The sequence below is a fragment of the Oncorhynchus kisutch genome, linkage group LG5, assembly GCF_002021735.2.
Source record: "Oncorhynchus kisutch isolate 150728-3 linkage group LG5, Okis_V2, whole genome shotgun sequence".
NCBI lineage: Eukaryota > Metazoa > Chordata > Actinopteri > Salmoniformes > Salmonidae > Oncorhynchus > Oncorhynchus kisutch.
Genome location: NC_034178.2, coordinates 59,439,114 through 59,455,965, shown reverse-complemented (window position 1 = coordinate 59,455,965; position 16,852 = coordinate 59,439,114). Strand labels below are relative to the sequence as shown.

General features: G+C 46.3%; 1 protein-coding gene across 1 annotated transcript in view; it reads left to right on the top strand.

Moving 5' to 3' along the window:
- The window catches only part of LOC109891624 (ERC protein 2-like), a 96,945-nt gene extending 80,469 nt beyond the window's left edge, over window positions 1-16,476 (top strand). Inside the window, exons 16-23 of the mRNA XM_031823909.1 lie at window positions 10,000-10,132; window positions 10,213-10,373; window positions 10,681-10,828; window positions 11,190-11,422; window positions 11,469-11,820; window positions 13,162-13,232; window positions 13,537-13,736; window positions 14,150-16,476. Of these exons, the coding sequence (XP_031679769.1) occupies window positions 10,000-10,132; window positions 10,213-10,373; window positions 10,681-10,828; window positions 11,190-11,422; window positions 11,469-11,820; window positions 13,162-13,188 (1,054 nt within the window). The 3' untranslated portion in view covers window positions 13,189-13,232; window positions 13,537-13,736; window positions 14,150-16,476. The remainder of the gene's footprint in view (window positions 1-9,999; window positions 10,133-10,212; window positions 10,374-10,680; window positions 10,829-11,189; window positions 11,423-11,468; window positions 11,821-13,161; window positions 13,233-13,536; window positions 13,737-14,149) is intronic.
- The last annotated feature ends 376 nt before the right edge of the window (window positions 16,477-16,852 follow it).

The following is a 16,852-nucleotide window of genomic DNA, read 5'->3' as shown; positions in this document are numbered from 1 at the left end:
AGAATGATTTATTTCAGCTTTTACTTCTTTCATCAAATTCCAAGTGGGTCACTCAATTCGTATTTGGTAGCATTGCCTTTAAATGATTTAACTTGGGTCAAACGTTTCAGGTAGCTTCCACAAGCTTCCCACAATAAGTTGGGTGAATTTTGGCCCATTCCTCCTGACAGAGCTGGTGTAACTGAGTCAGGTTCGTAGGCCTCCTTTCTCGCACACACCTTTTCAGTTCTGCCCACACATTTTCTATGGGATTGAGGTCAGGGCTTTGTGATTGCAACTCCAATACCTTGACTTTGTTGTCCTTAAGCCATTTTGCCATAACTTTGGAAGTATGCTTGGGGTCATTGTCCATTTGGAAGACCCATTTGCGACCAAGTTTTAACTGATGTGTTGAGATGTTGCCTCCCCCTTTTTCCTCCATCACGATGGTCATTATGGCCAAACAGTTCTATTTTTGTTTCATCAGACCAGAGGACATTTCTCCAAAAAATATGATCTTTGTCCCCATGTGCAATTGCAAACTGTAGGCTGGCTTTTTGTGGCGGTTTTGGAGCAGTGGCTTCTTCCTTGCTCAGCGGCCTTTCAGGTTATGTCGATATAGGACTCATTTTATTGTGGGTATAGATACTTTTGTACCTGTTTCTTCCAGCATCTTCACAAGGACTTGGTATTGTTCAGGGATTGATTTGCACTTTTCGCACCAAAGTCTGTTCATTTCTAGGAGACAGAACATGTCTCCTTCCTGAGCAGTATTACGGCTGTGTGGTCCCATGGTGTTTATACTTGCGTACTATTGTTTGTACAGATGAACGTGGTACCTTCAGGCGTTTGGAAATTGCTCCCAAGGAAGAACCAGACTTGTGGAGGTCTAAAAAAAAAAATTCTGAGGTCTTGGCTGATATCGTTGATTTTCCCATGATGTCAAGCAAAGAGGCACTGAGTTTGAAGGTAGGCCTTGAAATACATCCACAGGTACACCTCCAATTGACTCAAATTATGCCAATTAGCCTTTCAGAAGTTTCTAAAACAATGCCATCATTTTCTGGAATTGTCCAAGCTGTTTAAAGGCACAGTCAACTTAGTGTATGTAAACTTCTGACCCACTGGAATTGTGATACAGTGAATTATAAGTGAAATAATCTGCCTGTAAACAATTGTTGGAAAAATTACTTGTGTCATGTACAAAGTAGATGTCCTAACCAACTTGTCAAAACTATAGTTTGTTAATAAGCAATTTGTGGAGTGGTTGAAAAACAAGTTTTAATGACTCCAACCTAAGTGTATGTAAACCTCCGACTTCAACTGTATATGTGTGCAGGGTTGGGGAGTAATGGATTACAAAAAAATCTACTTTAATACGTTACATTATCAGAAAGAATATTATCAGACTTCAGATACTTAGGTGATTTCTACTAGAAATACTTTTTTAATTCTTAAAGGAAGTTTGCGAGAAAAAAAATGACACCTTTCTGTTTACTCACAACATTCAAAGCAGCAGTGAAAAAAGGCTCACTTTTAAGTTTGTTCCACCTGAGCGAGTCTGACCACTATGATGACGCACTAAACGTATTTGCTTGATCGCGGTAAAAGAGCAGGAATAGGCGTTTAAAGGCTACAGTCCAAGCTATGTTTTCCAATGGTGCGACTGCTGTCAAAGGCATTCAAGGATAATCCAATTTGAATAAAGGCTTGGAGGTAAGGATGACAGCAGTGGTGTAGTGTCACGATCGTCGTATGGAGTAGACCAAAGCGCAGTGTGGTTAGAATACATACAACTTTTAATAAAGATAGACACTAAATAAACTATATGAAATAACAAAACGACTGTGACGCTATGATACAAAAGTGCAATCACAGGCAACTAGACATAGACAATAACCCACGAAATACCCAAAGAAGATGGCTGCCTAAATATGGTTTCCAATCAGAGACAACAATAAACACCTGCCTCTAATTGAGAACCAATCTAGGCAACCATAGACCTACATAAACACCTAGAATGTAAACAACCCCATAAATCAACAAAACCCCTAGACAGTACAAGAACCCTAGAAAAGACAAAAACACACATACCACCCTCGTCACACCCTGACCTAACCAAATATATAAAGAAAACAAAGAATACTCAGGTCAGGGCGTGACATGTAGTCTATGGCGATACGGATATCACTTATTATTGACATCTACATAGCGAATTCAAGTGAATCACACTGCTGCTCTCTCATTTAGCTTTATGCACCTTACGGATTGTATTTGTAGTGGGTGGCTGTTCACAAATGTACATGTGTATTTTAACCCAATAGTGGTTGAACTAAAGAAGTTTAAGCTGACTACCAATTATTATTTTTGCAACCAGTGGACAGCCAGTGAAAAATGTGCTCTTGCAACAGCTGCATAGTGCAGATCCAGGGCCTGCTTAATGCAGTGGCTTACAGGAGCTGAAGCCCAAGCCCATAGGGGGCCCTAGAGGCAGAGAAAAATGGAAATGTGTATACAGTGCCTTGCGAAAGTATTCGGCCCCCTTGAACTTTGCGACCTTTTGCCACATTTCAGGCTTCAAACATAAAGATATAAAACTGTATTTTTTTGTGAAGAATCAACAACAAGAGGGACACAATCATGAAGTGGAATGACATTTATTGGATATTTAAAACTTTTTTAACAAATCAAAAACTTAAAATTTGGGCGTGCAAAATTATTCAGCCCCTTTACTTTCAGTGCAGCAAACTCTCTCCAGAAGTTCAGTGAGGATCTCTGAATGATCCAATGTTGACCTAAATGACTAATGATGATAAATACAATCCGCCTGTGTGTAATCAAGTCTCCGTATAAATGCACCTGCACTGTGATAGTCTCAGAGGTCCGTTAAAAGCGCAGAGAGCATCATGAAGAACAAGGAACACACCAGGCATGTCCGAGATACTGTTGTGAAGAAGTTTAAAGCTGGATTTGGATACAAAAAGATTTCCCAAGCTTTAAACATCCCAAGGAGCACTGTGCAAGCGATAATATTGAAATGGAAGGAGTATCAGACCACTGCAAATCTACCAAGACCTGGCCGTCCCTCTAAACTTTCAGCTCATACAAGGAGAAGACTGATCAGAGATGCAGCCAAGAGGCCCATGATCACTCTGGATGAACTGCAGAGATCTACAGCTGAGGTGGGAGACTCTGTCCATAGGACAACAATCAGTCGTATATTGCACAAATCTGGCCTTTATGGAAGAGTGGCAAGAAGAAAGCCATTTCTTAAAGAGATCCATAAAAAGTGTTGTTTAAAGTTTGCCACAAGCCACCTGGGAGACACACCAAACATATGGAAGAAGGTGCTCTGGTCAGATGAAACCAAAATTGAACTTTTTGGCAACAATGCAAAACGTTATGTTTGGCGTAAAAGCAACACAGCTCATCACCGTGAACATACCATCCCCACTGTCAAACATGGTGGTGGCAGCATCATGGTTTGGGCCTGCTTTTCTTCAGCAGGGACAGGGAAGATGGTTAAAATTGATGGGAAGATGGATGGAGCCAAATACAGGACCATTCTGGAAGAAAACCTGATGGAGTCTGCAAAAGACCTGAGACTGGGACGGAGATTTGTCTTCCAACAAGACAATGATCCAAAACATAAAGCAAAATCTACAATGGAATGGTTCAAAAATAAACATATCCAGGTGTTAGAATGGCCAAGTCAAAGTCCAGACCTGAATCCAATCGAGAATCTGTGGAAAGAACTGAAAACTGCTGTTCACAAATGCTCTCCATCCAACCTCACTGAGCTCGAGCTGTTTTGCAAGGAGGAATGGGAAAAAAATTCAGTCTCTCGATGTGCAAAACCGATAGAGACATACCCCAAGCGACTTACAGCTGTAATCGCAGCAAAAGGTGGCGCTACAAAGTATTAACTTAAAGGGGCTGAATAATTTTGCACGCCCAATTTTTCAGTATTTGATTTGTTAAAAAAGTTTGAAATATCCAATAAATGTCGTTCCACTTCATGATTGTGTCCCACTTGTTGTTGATTCTTCACAAAAAATTACAGTTTTATATCTTTATGTTTGAAGCCTGAAATGTGGCAAAAGGTCGCAAAGTTCAAGGGGGCCGAAGGCACTGTATATATATATTTTTACTGCAACCGCCAAACACAGGAGCCAGCTCTCTATGAGTGTAGATAGCCTGCTGCCGCTCTGCTAATCATCAGGTGTGGGGAGGAGAGAAGTTAGGGGGCCCTGCCTTGGTTGGGTAACTGATTCAGGGCTAATTACCTGCAATTCTACACATTTTACCTCAACTTATGCCATGTAAATGATATCTGAGTGAGAGTGACTAACAAAATCAATGGGTGCCCCCTGGAGGTCAGGGCCCCTGGGTACGTACCCTGTGTGCCCAGTCGGTAGTCAGCCATGATTAATACAAGTTTAGATAATTGGCTTGACTAACTTACAAATCTAATAATTGTTAGCTGATATGGCTAGTTGAGTGACAGTCAGTGAATGACATAACAAGTGAAAAACTGCTGATGCACAACCACATTTCTTAATTGCACCTTGTGTATTCTACTATTCTGACTTTGAACAGTAAGCTGAGACCCCAACTGAGATCTCCTAAAATGTTTCATAGTATATACTGTATTTACAGATTTCTATGTCATATTCTTGAAGATCAAAGGATATTACATCAATTGGAATGACTGTAAATCTGACACTTTTTACAGTGTAGCCTAATCGTATCTGTTGTAAAAAGCAATCGGTTAGAAGAAGCCTACCAACCCATAAAGTAAAATCCAACATCCATTAATAGCCAGCTATGTCAATTATAATATTGATTTATCCTACAATAGATTTCATTCAATTGGTAAAATATATTTTTGTCTTCTTCTAATGCCTCTTTGTGTTCTTCACAAAGAGGGCAACAGATGCTACTGAGCCAGATGTCTATGTGTCAGGGGAGAAGCTCCAGGTGGTATCCGATTTTAAGTACCTTGGCATCATACTTGATTCCAACCTCTCTTTTAAAAAGCATGTGAAAAAGGTAATTCAAATAACCAAATTCAACCTAGCTAATTTCCGATTTATACGAAATTGTTTGACTACAGAGGTAGCAAAACTGTACTTCAAATCTATGATACTCCCCCACTTAACATACTGCTTGACTAGTTGGGCCCAAGCTTGCTGTACAACATTAAAACCTATTCAGTCTGTCTACAAACAGGCTCTCAAAGTGCTTGATAGGAAGCCTAATAGCCATCATCATTGTCACATCCTTAGAAAGCATGAGCTCTTGAGTTGGGAAAATCTTGTGCAATACACCGACGCATGTCTTGTATTCAAGATCCTCAGTGGCCTGGCTCCCCCTCCACTCAATATTTTTGTTAAACAGAAAACCCAGACATATGGCAGCAGATCCACAAGGTCTGCCATGAGAGGTGACTGTATAGTTCCCCTAAGGAAAAGCACCTTTAGTAAATCTGCATTCTCTGCGAGAGCTTCCCATGTCTGGAATACACTGCCATCAGACACACATAACTGCACCACATATCACACTTTCACAAAATGCTTGAAGACATGGCTAAAGGTCAATCAGACTTGTGAACATGGTCCCTAGCTGTGTGTTGCCACTCCATGTTGTCTGTTGTCTGTAGCTTGTGAGGTGTGGAAACACTTTGTTGCTTTTATGAATTTTGTCTTGCTGCTTTTTGTTTTATGCTGCTCTGTCTGTATGCTACGTCTTGCTTGTCCTATGTTGCTCTGTCTGTATGCTATGTCTTGCTTGTTCTATGTTGCTATTGTCTATATTGTAATTGTTTTTAATAACCTGCCCAGGGACTGCGGTTGAAAATTAGCCGGTTGGCTAAAACCGGCACTTCTACTGAAATGTTGATTAATGTGCACTGTCCCTGTAAAAATAAACTCAAACTCAAACTCTTTGTAACGGCGTTCTTCGTTTGTTGAGAGAGAGTCGGACCGAAATGCAGCGTGGTGGTTACTCATGTTCTTTAATTAATGAAGAAAAAGTGACGGTACATGAAATAACGATAAATACAAAAACAACAAACGGAACGTGAAACTTATTACAGCCTATCTGGTGAAACTACACAGAGACAGGAACAATCACCCACGAAAGACAAAGCGAACTCAGGCTACCTAAATACGGTTCCCAATCAGAGGCAACGAGAATCACCTGACAGCTGATTGAGAACCGCCTCAGGCAGCCAAGCCTATACAACACCCCTAATCAGCCGCGATCCCAAATACTACAAACCCCAATACGAAATACAACACGTAAACCCCTGTCACACCCTGGCCTGACCAAATATATAACGAAAACAAAAAAAACACTAAGACCAAGGCGTGACAGAACCCGGACGCACCTCAAAACCAAAGGGAGGGTCCGGGTGGGCGTCTGTCATTGGTGGGGGCTCCGGCTCGGGACGTGGACCCCACTTCATTAATGTCCTCGTTCCTCCCCTTCGCGTCCTGGGATAATCCACCCTCGCCGCCGACCATGGCCTAATAGTCCTCACCCAGAACCCCACAGAACTGAGGAGCAGCTCGTGACTGAGGGGCATCTCGGGACTGAGGGGCAGCTCGGGACTGAGGGGCAGCTCGGGACTGAGGGGCAGCTCGGGACTGAGGGGCAGCCCGGAACTGAGGGGCAGCCCGGAACTGAGGGGAAGCCCAGTACTGAGAGGAAGCCCAGTACTGAGAGGAAGCCCAGTACTGAGAGGAAGCCCAGTACTGAGAGGAAGCCCAGTACTAAGATGAAGCTCAGGTAGGTAGTAGGCTCCGGTAGATCCTGGCTGGCTGGCGGATCTGGAAGATTCAAGTTGACTAGCAGATCTGGAAGATTCTGGTTGACTAGCAGATCTGGAAGATTCTGGTTGACAGGCTGATCTGGAAGAATCTGGTTGACTGGCAGATCTAGAAGATCATGGCTGACTGGCGGATCTAGTTGCTCTATGCAAACTGACAGCTCTGACTGCTCCATGCAGGCTGACAGCTCCTTGCAGACTGGCAGCTCTTTGCAGACTGACAGCTCTGACTGCTCCATGCAGGCTGACAGCTCCTTGTAGACTGCCAGCTCCTTGCAGACTGACAGCTCCTTGCAGACTGACAGCTCCCTGCAGACTGGCAGCTCCTTGCAGACTGACAGCTCTGACTGCTCCATGCAGGCTGACAGCTCCTTGCAGACTGGCAGCTCCTTGCAGACTGGCAGCTCCTTGCAGACTGGCAGCTCCTTGCAGACATGGCAGCTCCTTGCAGACTGGCAGCTCCTTGCAGACTGACAGCTCCTTGCAGACTGACAGCTCTGGCTGCTTCATGCAGACTGGCAGCTCCGACTGCTCCATGCAGGCTGACAGCACCCTGCAGACTGGCAGCTCCTTGCAGACTGGCAGCTCTTTGCAGACTGACAGCTCTGGCTGCTTCATGCAGACTGACAGCTCTGACTGCTCCATGCAGGCTGACAGCACCTTGCAGACTGGCAGCTCCTTGCAGACTGACAGCTCCTTGCAGACTGACAGCTCCTTGCAGACTGGCAGCTCCTTGCAGACTGACAGCTCCTTGCAGACTGACAGCTCCCTGCAGACTGGCAGCTCCTTGCAGACTGACAGCTCTGACTGCTCCATGCAGGCTGACAGCTCCTTGCAGACTGGCAGCTCCTTGCAGACTGGCAGCTCCTTGCAGACTGGCAGCTCTGGCTGCTTTATGCAGACTGACATCTCTGGCTGCTTCATGCAGACTGACAGCTCTAACTGCTCCATGCAGGCTGACAGCACCCTGCAGACTGGCAGCTCCTTGCAGACTGGCAGCTCCTTGCAGACTGACAGCTCCTTGCAGACTGACAGCTCCCTGCAGACTGGCAGCTCCTTGCAGACTGACAGCTCTGACTGCTCCATGCAGGCTGACAGCTCCTTGCAGACTGACAGCTCCTTGCAGACTGGCAGCTCCTTGCAGACTGGCAGCTCCTTGCAGACTGGCTTCTCTGGCTGCTTTATGCAGACTGACAGCTCTGACTGCTTCATGCAGACTGACAGCTCTAACTGCTCCATGCAGGCTGACAGCACCCTGCAGACTGACATCTCTGGCTGCTTCATGCAGACTGACAGCTCTAACTGCTCCATGCAGGCTGACAGCACCCTGCAGACTGGCAGCTCCTTGCAGACTGGCAGCTCCTTGCAGACTGACAGCTCTGGCTGCTTCATGCAGACTGACAGCTCTGACTGCTCCATGCAGGCTGACAGCACCCTACAGACTGGCAGCTCAGGCTGCTTCAAACAGGCAGGAGGCTCCGGCAGCGCTGTAGAGAAGAAAGGCTCTGATAGCGCTAAACAGGCGGGAGACTCCGACAGCGCAGGAGAGGAGGAAAACGCTGGCTGTGCTGAACAGACAGGAGACTCCGTTAGCGCAGGAGAGGAGAAAGGCTCCGACAGCGCTGGAGAGGCGGGAGACTCCGACAGCGCAGGAGGGAAGGAAGGCTCTGGCTGTGCTGAACAGGCGGGAGACTCCGACAGAGTAGGAGAGGCGAGGCGCACTGTAGGCCTGATGCGTGGTGCGGGCACTGGTGATACTGGAGTGAGGACACGCACAGGAAGCCTGGTGCGGGGAGCTGCTACCGGAGGGCTGGAGTGTGGAGGTGGCACAGGATGTGCAAGGCTAGGGATGTGCACAGGAGGCCTGGTGCGTGAGGCTGGCACCAACTTCACCAGCCGACTAACACGCACCTCAGGACGAGTATGGAGCGCTAACTCAGGTACCATCAAATCCCCGACACGATCCGTCGGACGAATATGATATCTATAGCACCAAGCTAGCAACTCCCTCATTACTCTCCACTCCACTTTCCCCATGAACTCCTTCACAGTCTCTGCTTCGCTCACCTCTAACACCGGCTCTGGTTCTGGTCTCCTCCTTGGCTCCTCACGATAAACAAGGAGAGTTGGCTCAGGTCCATCTCCTGACTCAGCCACTCTCCCTCTGAGCCCCCCCCCAATAAATGTTTTGGGGTGACTCTCGGGTTTCGCTCTGCGCCGCCGTGTCTGTTTCTCCAACTCCATTCGCCTATAGCCTTCTTCGCACTGCTCCTGCGAATCCCATGCGGGCTCCTGCACTCTCTCTGGGTCGGACGCCCACCTGTCGACTTCTTCCCACGTCGTATACTCCATGCCATTGCTGTCCATAACGTCCTCCCATGTCCATTCCTCCTTTCGCTTTTCCTGCGGTCGCTGCCTGTAACCACGCCGCTCGGTCCGTGTGTGGTGGGTGATTCTGTAACGGCGTTCTTCGTTTGTTGAAAGAGAGGACCGAAATGCAGCGTGGTGGTTACTCATGTTCTTTAATGAAGAAAAAGTGACGGTACATGAAATAACGATAAATACAAAAACAACAAACGGAACGTGAAACTTATTACAGCCTATCTGGTGAAACTACACAGAGACAGGAACAATCACCCACGAAAGACAAAGCGAACTCAGGCTACCTAAATACGGTTCCCAATCAGAGGCAACGAGAATCACCTGACAGCTGATTGAGAACCGCCTCAGGCAGCCAAGCCTATACAACACCCCTAATCAGCCGCGATCCCAAATACTACAAACCCCAATACGAAATACAACACGTAAACCCCTGTCACACCCTGGCCTGACCAAATATATAACGAAAACACAAAACACTAAGACCAAGGCGTGACACTCTTAAAGGGAAAGTAATCTCAAAGTAACTGAAAGTTACATTACTGATTACAATTTTGGACAAGTAACTAGTAACTGTAACAGATTACATTTAGAAAGTAACCTACCCAACCCTGTATGTGTGGTATGTGAGTTCTGTGTGTCTATATTTACTTATAAAGTACAGTAGACAAAGTATTAGTAATGCCTTAGTAATGCCTCAAGGGGACGTATGAACCATTGATACCAGTTGTTCGGCTAGTGGTGTGGTAAGACGGTGACTAGTATGATAGAGGGTTGAACTCTGACATAATCTGTGGTTATCCATACAGGCAGACCAAGGAGCAGGTTACTAAGAAGGGGGGTCCCAACCTCAAACTGGGCCCCCAGGGGGAAAAGAAGCCTGGTCAGATAATGGGGGACCCTCGAAAAGACAACACCATGGACCTTGGTCAGCATCTGAAGGTCTGTTTATAAAGTGTGTGTGTGTGCGTGTGAGACATAGAAAATACAGTATGTCTGTAATTCCTGTGTGTGTGTGTCAGTTGGAGGAGATGATGAACACCCTAGAGAGAACTAGACAGGAGCTGGATGCCACCAAGCAGCGCCTCTCGTCTACCCAGCAGTCCCTGCAGGAGAGGGACGGTCACCTGACCAACATGAGACAGGAGCGCAGGAAACAGCTGGAGGAGATCCTGGAGATGAAGTAAGTCATGGGATGTCGTACATCAGCAGAGCAATGAAACATGTTCATATGTTTGAGTTAGCAAAGATCATGTTCATATTCTGTTTAACAATGGTAATCAAAAGAACTGCAGTGAAATTATTCAAATAGGTCAAGGATATAAAGAAAAACTGTCTTGGTCGTGTGAATGCTCAAATGCCATGTCAATACTTTTTTGTTTCACGTAAATAGTGAGACATGGTAAATTATGTTATCTTCATATGTGGGAAAGATGCATGTTTTGTCTCAGCTGTGCTGACTGGTATGTTTTTCTCTTGTTTGTCTATAGACAACAGGCCCTGCTGGCAGCCATCAGTGAGAAGGATGCTAACATTGCTCTGCTAGAGCTGTCTGCCTCTGGGAAGAAGAAGACCCAGGAAGAGGTTCTGGCTCTGAAGAGGGAGAAGGACAGATTGATGCACCAGCTAAAACAGCAGGTCAGGACTGGTGACACAACTCAGGTAGACATTTTATTCAACCTTTACTCAGGGTCCATTCCATTTCAATTAAGTAGATTTAGTTAGTAACCTGAAATGGCAATTCCATTTATTTCTCATTGAAAGTGTTTAGAAATATTGAATTGGAATTGGAATTTCAGTTTACTTCCTGATTTGACTGAATTTCAATGGAATTGCTCACAATAGCAGCAGTTGTTCCGTTCTAAGCTTATTTCTGCTACTCAGTTGCTATTCTCTCTTTGATAACTCAATCAATTCCTTCCATTCATAAAAACTAACTCAGTGTTTGGGTCTCTTGTGTTAAATTGTAAAACTTACATGTTTATGTTTTGTTCCACAGACACAGAGCAGGATGAAGCTGATGGCAGACAACTATGAAGACGACCACTACCACCCCCATCCTCCCTTCCATTCCCTACCCCAGCAACCCCACCCGGGTCTCCAGGCTCAGTCCCCCCAGCCCCAGTACCAGCACCCGCCACATCCCCAGCAGCAGCACGCCCCGTACCCCCATGCCCCGCACCCCCAGCCCCCACCCCAACAACACCCTCACCCCCAGCAGCATCAACAGCAGTACTCCCCTCAACCCCAACAGCACCCGCAGGGGCACCCCCAACAGCCCCAACACCAACCACGGCCCCAGCACCCGCTGCAAGCCCAGCAGCCACACCCACACCCACAACAACAACAACACCCCCACCCAGGACAGCATCCTCACGGGCCTCCGCCACAGCAGCAGCACCCCCACCCCCAACAGCACCCACAGCCACACCTTCACGGCCCCCTGCAGCAAGCCCCCCACCCCCAGCACCCACACCCCCAACACCCCCAGCAGCATCCCCATCACCCCATACCCCATGCCCCGCAACAGCAAGGCGGCCACCCCCGCCACCCGCCCCCCACACCACCGCGGAGGACCAGGGCCTGCCAGAGGACCCCCCCATGCCGGCCACCGCCCCTCCCACGACCAGGTCACATGTCTTCCTTTCTTGTGTTTACAATCAGGGGCTGGATTTATAAAGCATCTCAGACCAGCAGTGCTGATCTAGGATCAGGTCCCCCCTGTCCATATAATCATATGATCTAAAAGGCAAAACTGATATGTTTTATGACTATGGGCCCAGAACTCTGATTGTAAGGCTTTAACTCTTTATAGCTACTAAAGCACAAAATTGACTTATTCCAAACCATATTCTCGTATTTACTCAGAATGAATTGCATTGCCATTATGTTTTTGCAATTACAGATGTTTAAAAAATTTTTTTTTTAAATGTTACCCCCTTTTCTCCCCAATTTTGTGGTATCCAATTGTTAGTAGTTACTATCTTGTCTCATTGCTACAACTCCCGTATGGGCTCGGGAGAGACGAAGGTCGAAAGCCATGCGTCCTCCGAAACACCCAACCAAGCTGCACTGCTTCTTAACACAGCGCGCATCCAACCCGAAAGCCAGCCGCACCAATGTGTCGGAGGAAACACTGTGCACCTGGCGACCTGGTTAGCGTGCACTGCGCCCGGCCCGCCACAGGAGTCGCTAGTGCGGGATGAGACAAGGATATCCCTACCGACCAAACCCTCCCTAACCCGGACGACGCTAGGCCAATTGTGCATCGCCCCACGGACCTCCCGGTCGCGAAACCAGAGTCTCTGGTGGCACAGCTAGCACTGCGATCCAGTGCCCTAGACCACTGCCCCACCCGGGAGGCATTACAGATGTTTTTGCGAACACTATTAGACAAAAAGCAGGCTGTCCCTCTGTTTCCTATCCTTGTTGTGGTGTGGTGGTCTAATGGCTAGACTGTTGCATTGTGCATTTAAATCTATGTTTAGATTAAGGCTGTGTCTCAAGTGGTACCCTATTCCCTATAGTGCATTACTGTTGACCAGGGCCCTATTACCGCTCTACTGTAGGGCCTTCCTGGTGTGAGGTCAAAATAGACCCAATGTTTATTCTCAGCTTTGTTCAACATTCATGCCTGGATCAAGTGGACCACTGTTAACCCATTCAACCAATACTGTCTGTAAATGTTACAGAGTGGGCCTGTAATTAACCTATGCAATGCAGATTGGATTGAAAAGCAAAAACCAGACTTACAATGCCTTTATGCCTTTGCTCTTCTCTATATTAATCCTATATACAGTGTAACATTATCATGACTCTTAATATAGTGCTTTCAATCATTTCTCTCCTGCATATTTACCTACTCATGACATGCTGTCATATAATAACCTTTCACCTATGCTAACTCTTGATAACCCTTTCTTCACTTCCTGCTAAACTTTTCTGCCGGCCTATAACACTCTCACCAATAGGATGATGAGGAGGGCATTTGGGCATAATCGTGCCAATGATGACAACCAAAGCTCTGATGTTGTTCTGAGGGGTGAGATGTTTTGAAACACTGCTTTTTCGTACCTTTTCGCTTTCACTTCCTGTTTTCTCTTCAGTTCTGTTCCAAATCTCTGTGTGCTGTGGATTTATTTGTTTAGCTGACTGACTCTTGCCCTCCCTCCCTCCCTCCCTCCCTCCCTCCCTCCCTCCCTCCCTCCCTCCCTCCCTCCCTCCCTCCCTCCCTCCCTCCCTCCCTCCCTCCCTCCCAAACCTGCCTGCCTGCCTCCCTCGCCACATCTCTCTCTCTCTCTCTCTCTCTCTCTCTCTCTCTCTGTGTTCATCTCTCTGGATTCTAGATGATTCAGTCACTATTGGAGGAGCACAGCCATGCCATGATGCTGAAACACATTGACTACCTGACCAAACATTTTTTACTACCACACAATCCACACTTCAAAATGGGGCCTTTATTTTGACTGAGGATGAGGAAGATGATGAAGAAGAGGAGGGATGAAGCAGGTGGGAAGGCCAGACGAGGAGACTGATGGTTGAGCAGGTAAAACGTATTTCTAGATTCAGTAAAACTTGATTTGGAGGGTCCCCTTTAGTGGTAACTTTTGGAAAGAATCCCCTAGGTTTCCAGAAATCCCGGTTGGAAGATTCCTGGATTTTCTGATTATTCCCTCCTAATTCCAGGAATATTCCAACTGGGATATCAGGAAAATCTGGGAATGTTTGGAAAGATACCTGAATCTTGCAGTCCTTGTCCCCTTACCGAAGGTCTGTACAGCACTTTGAGATATCAGCTGATGTAAGAAGGACTATAGATATAGATAGAAGGGCTATATATATATTGATTGATAGATATAGAATAAAGCACTGTGAATTATTGTTTAGTGTTCATTCGACAATCACTGTAAATGGACAAGAACGACTCTAGTGTTAATTACACCATGTGTATTTTTACAGATGACTGAGGAGCCATCATGTGAAGAGCACTCTACAGACATTGGAGAAACTGGCCAGATCTTTGAGAGTGACTCTGTGGAGGATGAGTGGCCCTACACAAACACAGAGGTGCTTTCTGTGACGTTAAACTGGGTTGGACAGACTGGGTCCCCCTCAGACAAACACAGACAGACAGACAGACAGATGAGCTGTCTGGTCTCAGCTCCGTGGTCCTGCTCACACAGCCAAACTCACACAGCCACTCTGGCCCAGTTGTCAAGCTGCTCAGCTCACCTGTTGCCCCCCATTCTCACCAACCTGCGCCTAATTGGTTCACTCTCCTAACTCCACCTTGCTTACCTGAGGTGCCCTGTTTACCTGATTTGCCCCACCCTGTTCCTCCCCGGCTGGTTCTGATTGGCTCCCCCTGCCTGTCAGTCTCCTCCCTACTTACTGACAGTCTGTCTTCACAGTGCTTATTTTACTCATTTGTAGTTTTTTGTTGTAGTTTTCTCTTTTTCCAGAGATAGCCTGTCTCTTCCCACATATTTTATGAAGTGCCATACAGTTACAGCTTTAGTTTACTTTTAAATTGTTGTGCTACTTATTTTTATCTTCTAATTACCTTTTGTTGAGTGTGTTTCATCTGCAGTACATGACTATGGCTATGAGTGTTTTGTGTTAAGTGCATCAGAACAAGGAAGAGGAACCAATAGGCAGCCACTACAGCGCTTATCCGACCAATGGGCAGCCACTACAGCTCTTATCGGACCAATGGGAAGCCACTACAGCTCTTATCTTACCAATGGGCACCCACTAAAGTTCTTATCAGACCAATAGGCACCAACTATAGCTCTTATCTGACCAATGGGCTTGCCTGTAGTACTGAAGGTTTACTTGTGCCGTTAATGTGCAGTCTGGCATGGCCTTATGGGTAGGGCCCTGTACCAGGGGTTTGCTGGGCCTTTGGGCTTGGGGCTTCCAACTGTGTATCTATCCTGTTACCTCAGTTGATGTCACAGTTAAAACTCCAATCTATGCAGATGTCAGAACTAATAATGCAGCTTTTATTCAGTCATGAGTCAAGGGCACCAATCAAAAAGCATTTAGATGTCTTAAACCAGTACCAATCAGAATGGTATTTTCAGAACATACACCAATCAGATTACATGACGGTTTGTTTCTCAGCATCATATGCACCTATGCACCTTCCTCTCCCCTGTTTCAGGGATACTTCTAATGGTGCTTTTAGATCACTGGTGCTCACAACATGATGTTCAACCAGAGACACAGCCAAGGGACACGGCCATTGGATGTTGTGCAATCATGTCACTAAATCGGGATGTTGATCCCATAACCTGGCTTGCTTATGAACTGTAGAAGACTGGATTGTACGTAGGATCAGATGGAGAGATTTTATATGTGTAATGGCATCCATGGACACCCAGGTGTATGAGACTTCCTGCCATACCTTTATAGCCGTCTCTCCGGCTCATCGTCTCCCTACTCCCTCCTCTTCTTCATGACCTCTTTTCTCATCCTCTCTTCTTCTATTTCAGCAGTCATAGTCTGTGCTAACCCAAACCCAAGCCTAGTGACTCGTTTATGTTCTTCTCAACAAGGTGGCCTTGTGCCTTGTTCATATTATATACATATTATAGATATATATAGAAAGAGATCTAAAGTCTACATGTCTATGTGGTCAGAATATTGTGCCAGGAAAAAAATAATGAGGATAAAAATACATGTTTTTTTTGTTGTTGTTCAAACAGGCCTAAGGTTTGTTTTAACCGTATTTAGTGTGTGGAGTAACGTTTGTGACTTTCCTTTGTTTTGTACATTACAAGAAAAAAAACAGCACTCAACATTCCCTGTATGAAAACAGACTGGCTCTCACTAAGGAAAGTCTAGCCTTGAGACAGTCCAAAGGCAAGAAGACTATTTCATTCTCATTTAGAAGAGCTCTTACATTCCTGCTACAGCGTGAGAAATATTTTTTGAGACACACACACAATCACTATAGTATCAGTGAGATTACTTCTTAAACTTGCACTTGGCAGTGAGGACTATCACTACCATTGTTAAAGTGGATGGTTGGAGTGACTCCGTCATTACAGATGCGTTATCCAGTCTCAGTGTTGTGTGTTTGTTTGTTGTCAATGTCATTGTCCCAGTGTATCCAGATGTGGTGGTAAACATGACAGTTGAGTGTGTAGAGAACAACAAAAACACATCTATTGGCAAAACCCTCCCCCTCCGCCACTGCCACCACTAACCCCCCTCCATCACTACCACCACTAACCCCCGTCCATCACTACCACCACTAACCCCCCTCCATCACTACTACCACCAACTCCCCTCATCACTACTACCACTAACCCCCCTCCATCACTACCACCACTAACCCCCCTCATCACTACTACCACTAACCCCCCTCATCATTACTACCACTACCCCCCTCCATCACTACCACCACTAACCCCCCTCCATCACTACCACCACTAACCCCCCTTCATTACTACCACCACTAACCCCCCTCCATCACTCCTACCCCTAACCCCCCTCCATCACTACCACAACTAGCCCCCCTCCATCAGTACTACCACCAACCCCCAACCATCACTAATACCACTAACCCCCCTCCATCACTATCACCACTAACACCCCTCCATCACTACCACCACTAACCCCCCTCATCACTACTACCACTAGCCCCCCTCCATC